General features: G+C 38.9%; 1 protein-coding gene across 1 annotated transcript; it reads left to right on the forward strand.

The window, feature by feature from the left end:
- Positions 1 to 405: 405 nt before the first annotated feature.
- LOC308422993 (uncharacterized protein) lies at positions 406 to 783 on the forward strand (the record flags this gene model as incomplete). Its single annotated transcript, XM_080919600.1, has 1 exon — positions 406 to 783. The coding sequence occupies one exon, from the start codon at positions 406 to 408 to the stop codon at positions 781 to 783; it is 378 nt and encodes a 125-aa protein (XP_080775726.1).
- Between the last annotated feature and the right edge of the window lie 4,822 nt (positions 784 to 5,605).

A 5,605-nucleotide genomic window follows, 5' to 3' on the forward strand; every position in this document is an offset into this window, starting at 1 on the left:
TAGAAAATAGGAAAAAACAGAAGAAGGGGTGGGGAGGGAGAGGAGAGAATATTTCTTATATTCTCTCTAAACTTTGCTATATACATTACACATTGGGTGGTAAATACAAAAATTGTTCTTATGCTTGGGAACATGATTTGACTGAGGAACCTAACAGAGGAAATTGAAATGATGCTCTTTAAATGAAATGAGAGTTTACAAAGTAATGTACTCGTTTGGGCAAACCAATATTTGTTGTCAACAGTGAGTGGAATGTAATAGTTCAAATGTTTGTTAGTTAAGTCAGGGAATGAATGGTATGCTCTGACAATTACTGGCAGTATATAAAGGTCCCAGGATAGGAGAGGCATCCACACTTGAGAAATACTCTTTTGTAACCCAAGTGAAACCTCCTCTATTGACAACATGTGTTGTAACTATTACAGGAACTCCTGTGGCTCTGGCTATGGCTGTGGCTATGGCTCTGGCTACGGCTGTGGATATGGCTCTGGCTATGGCTGTGGATACGGCTCTGGCTACGGGTGTGGATATGGCTCTGGCTATGGCTGTAGATACGGCTCTGGCTATGGCTGTGGATACGGCTCTGGCTATGGCTGTGGCTATGGCTCTGGCTATGGCTGTGGATATGGCTCTGGCTATGGCTGTGGCTATGGCTCTGGCTACGGCTGTGGATACGGCTCTGGCTATGGAAATGGCTGTGACTGTGGATATGGTTCCTACTATAGGTCTGGCTGCTTTGGTTATGGACCATCTTGCTACAGAAGATGCTATTCTTGCTGTTAGAACACCTCACAGGGAGGACCATTTGCTTACAAATGGACACTTCTGAAGATGATGCTTCTTTAAAGACCCATGGCCAAGATCTCTGTGTCCAAGAAATGACAAATTTGACAAAGCTCTACACATCTTTAGAAGGCTTCTTTGTGATCCTGGGATCTGCAGTATGGCCCTACTTGTTCTGCTTTCTTACAATCTGGTTCTGTTGACTGAGCATGTTAATGGCTGTAACATCTACAGCTGGGAACATTATTTCTTTTCAATAAAATGGGTCTTGGTTTCTAACATTTTTTTTGTGTGTATTTATTTGTAAGATACTCCTGCCTTGGCTTATCTTGAAAACTGAGTTGACTTTGCACTGGCTGAGTTCTGCCAAGCTCTTTGATTTGATCCTCATGAGCCAGTGTTACATCAATGATATCTTCTCCCAGATGTGATGTCTTCTCCAAGATGTTCTTTCTACACACATCTCAGGGCTTCATACATCTAAGCGCAAGGCACAGGAGCATTTCCACACTGAGCTTTTGAAAGAGCACTGTATCTGAAATGGGGATGGAGAGGATAAGAGAGGAAAGATGATACCTACATAAGAGGTTATGGCAAACATCTCCCAGGGCTAGCAGACACAACCTGGGAGCTTAAAAGAGGACTGAAATAGGAGAGATTATTTTCAGACTTATTGAGGCAGTAGCATTAGACTTGGGTGTTAGGCAGGAGGATTAAAACCTAGGAAAGGGATAAGTTAGAAGAAAAGTATATTATTACATATTCTGTATCTGATAGAAATGCAAATATTTTTGTTGAGCTCAGCAAAGTGAATTGATTCGCTTAAATAGCAGAGTTGGCCTCATCCTGAAAACAATCAAAGTATGACAGATGAGTTATATGGTCTCAGCAACAGGACCGCAAGCACGGCAACCATGATACAGCTGCAGCAGGTACAGTTGAGTGGCAAAGAGTAAGGATCTATCAGCAACTCTGTCCAGGGATGGACTTTGAAGTTGTGTTCTTTCAGATAATACTGAAAAGATGGCAGTAGCAAAGAAAGGCAACACAATTTACTAACAATGCTAAAGAGAAAAAGAAGTTTCTTACCTTTTAGGATCAGGTGAAGACACCCATGGCCAGACCTGGCTAGAGAACATTTGAAGTGTGGCATGTATGAAATGATGTGCAAAAGAATACATAGCTGACAAATACCAAATCAATGGGGTTCTCTGGGATGGAATTAGATATGACAATGGGATTAATTAATAATTAATTCATTTTATTATATTTTCTCTCATTGAAAATAGATATTTTTCTCATATAATATAGCCACAGTTTCTTCTCCCTCTACTCCTTCCAATTTCTTCCCAGCACTGCTCCTCCCATCCAGATCCACACCATGTCTCTCATTAGAATAAAGCAGGTCATTATTAAATATAATAAATGTAATATGATAAAATGAAAACAAACATGTTGAAATTAGACAAAACAAACTAACAAGCAGATATGCTTAAGACAAAATAAGAAACAGATATAAACACAGAAATTCACTTGTCCCATAAAAACAAAATTGGAAGCTATGATGCATGCAAAGAGCCTATAGGATAAGAACAAACAAGGGGGGATGCAAAGAGAGCCACACAGAAAGAAAGAAAGACAAAGAATCAGAAACAGACAGACAGAAAGACACACAGGCAGAGAGAAACAAAAAAGAGAGAGACATAGGAAGAGATAGAGAGACAGAGAGACACTGAGAGAAAGAGACAGAAAGTCACAGAGACAGAGGCAGACAGAAACAGAGAACAGAGGGGACAGGTAGAGATAGAGAGACCAAGACAGAAATAATTAAAACAGAGTAAAATAAAAAACAATAAAATTTTACAAAGATAAAAGAAGCCCTGACATTATGAGATAAATACCCTCCAAAGATGCAGTTGAATTCATTTCCTCTTGGCTCTCTACTGCTGGCTGTGCAGCCTATATTAAAAGTTGTTTTCCTAGTGAGACTCCCTTGGAGAGGACTATATTTTAAACAGAAGTGGTTATCAATTGGACATAGTGTTTGAGTAGAGGATGGATGCTTGTGTTCACCTCTCCTTTCAGCTCTAGGCTCCCATCTGGCACAGGACTGTTAAGGCCCGTGCATGCTGCCTCCACCTTTGTGAGTTCGTGTGTGCAGAAGCTTGAATGTGTTTCCTTGTCTTCCATCCCCTGTGGCTCTTCTACTTTTTGCCTCCTCTTCTGTCAGGTTCCCTGAGCCTTGGGAGTAGGGATCTGGTGGAGATATCTCTTTTTTATAGCTGAGTCTTCGAAGGTCTTTAAGTCTTTATATATTGTGTGGCAATGGGTCTCTGTATTTGCTCATGTTTGCTGCAGGCAGGAGCTTCTTTGATGATGGCTGAGCAAGCTACTGATTTCTGAGTATGATATTAGGTGATAAGGAGCCATTTTAGAGTTATATTCCTTTAGTTTAGTACTCTGTTTACCTAGGTCCCTAGACTATCTACTTTCATGCTTTTTGGTCATCCAAGCAGTCTCAGGTTTGGGTTCCATCTGATGGAGTGGCATTTAAGTCATATCAGACATTAGTTAATTACTCTGAGAATCTTTATGCTACTAGGACACCATTGTTGACAAAAAGGTTTGTGGCTAGATTGGTATTTATGCTTCTCTTTTGGTGATAGGCAGAGAGGCTCCTGGTACCCTCAACCAGAAGGAGCCAAAAGGAGTGAGTCATATAGGAGTGAAGGCTTAAGTTAAGCATCACCTCAACCATGTTCAATGAGTTGTGTAGACGTTGTCTTTAGCAGTAAGACCTAGGCATCAGTTTATAGAGCAATCTAAGCTTGGTTGAGGTTCTTGATTGACATTATGAAGTAGAAGGTATACTGTCGTCAGTGGTTTTACTTGAGTGTCATTTTATAAATTGAACATGTAGAACTCTTATTTAGATTCCATCAGCATATCTCAGCCCATGAATTGATTATCATACAAAGTCTGATTCTCTGAGGTCCCTGGAGTTTGCAGATTACACAGAAAGACTAATTTCTGGGGCAGTATGAGAGTCAGTTCTGAGCCTAGGCCAAGGACAGGCTTGTCAGACTAACTCAGACTTTCTCTAAAGAACATGGCCTTTTAAATTTGGTACATTTACATGTCGTATTTGATCTGGTGTGATCTGTGTGATTCTGATGTGAAGATGACAGTCAATGAAGGAAAATTCTAACAATTATAGCTCTTTAGAGATTATATTATTTTTTTTATTTCTTGTCATTGAAGGCATTCTGAAACAAAGACAGATGCTATTTATTAAACATATGTAAGATAATTTCAATATCTAGGAAAAGAGCATTGCAAACTGGTACTTAGCATTTCTTCTGAATATGAAAAGTGTTGGTTTTAGTCAAGACATTTTGAGAATTTCAGATTTGTGAAATGAGAATATGGTATAATAATAATAATAATAATAATAATAATAATAATAATAATAATAATAATATATGGGGATCATTAAATTAGAGGAACTTTGTGTGCAGGTGTGTTGTGTGAGAGAGTATTATGAGTCTGTGAGTATATGTGGTTGTGTGTGTGAACTTGTGTGTGTGAATGTGTGTGTTTGTGAATGAGAGGGAGGGAGAGAGAGATAGAGAAACAGAGAGACAGGGAGACAAAGAGACAGAAGAATTAATCTGTTATAGGATATAAAATGAGTATTTGACACACACACACACACACACATACATTACATTATTGAAGAAAAGGAAGACCATTAATATTATGGCATGTATTTTGAGACAGGAGTGAGTTAAATGTCAACAAAAGTTCTTTTATAAGGAAATTACAATATTTTCCACTTCAGTGCTCTTGCATGCTATAGAGGTTCTGTATCGCATGAGCAAATATTTATGTTTACCCACTTAAGAAGATGCTAAGACTTATGTTCAATTTTTATTCTGTGGCATATAGGAACAAACTGAGAACATGGACTCTATAGAAATTCAAAATCTTTAGTTGGTTAAAGGTGATAACTTATAGTTTCATTTTATAGTTAGTAGGTGTGTGTAGGTGTTCTGTGACTACCGAGTGGAAATGGCATGGCAGTAGGGAGCCTACATCAATCAGAGTGTGAAGGTGAAGAAGGGAAGACCATAGTCAGAAACTACTTCCAAAGGTGAATGAATGGAATAAAACTTACAGAAGAGGGGAGAGCAATTCAGAGTAGATAACTTATGGAAAGAGGCCTATAAGATGGATGTTTATCTCTAGAGCAATCAGCCCTGTTGGGCAAAATTAATTAGTAATAATATCCATTTGGTAATTTTCAGGTCTCTTGAGTAAGCTGCAATTTCAGGTCTAGCCACTTGCCAGATATGGCCACTGAACACTTGGAAATGATTGGTCTAAAAGGAAGTCTAAAATATACACTAGCTACCAAATACTATACTAAATATTTTAAAATTGTGTTGATTGACAGTATTTTGGCATTATGTGAAATAAAATGGTACCATAATAATTCAGCTTTTAAAAATATTAAAATATAGCCGGTGGAAGTATGGGGTGCCCAGCCCCAATAGATGCATCAACAACAATACTCTGCACCCAAGGCACATGGAGCATCATGGAAAAATGTAGACAGAATACAGAAACCCATCAGCCACAAAGTTGGTTTGAAATTGGGTCTTCTAGCTATGGCAGGAAAGCTATACTCAGAGGGTCTCAACAGCATGGCTGCCTAAACAAGACCATGACAGTGGTGTCTCCAGTTGGCATGTCAATGTGGATGGGGAAGTTGCATAGAGCTTCACTTTCAGATGAAAGAGCTGTAAAGAGTTAACAGAAG

The sequence above is a fragment of the Micromys minutus genome (genome assembly GCF_963924665.1).
Source record: "Micromys minutus genome assembly, chromosome: 7".
Taxonomy (NCBI): domain Eukaryota; kingdom Metazoa; phylum Chordata; class Mammalia; order Rodentia; family Muridae; genus Micromys; species Micromys minutus.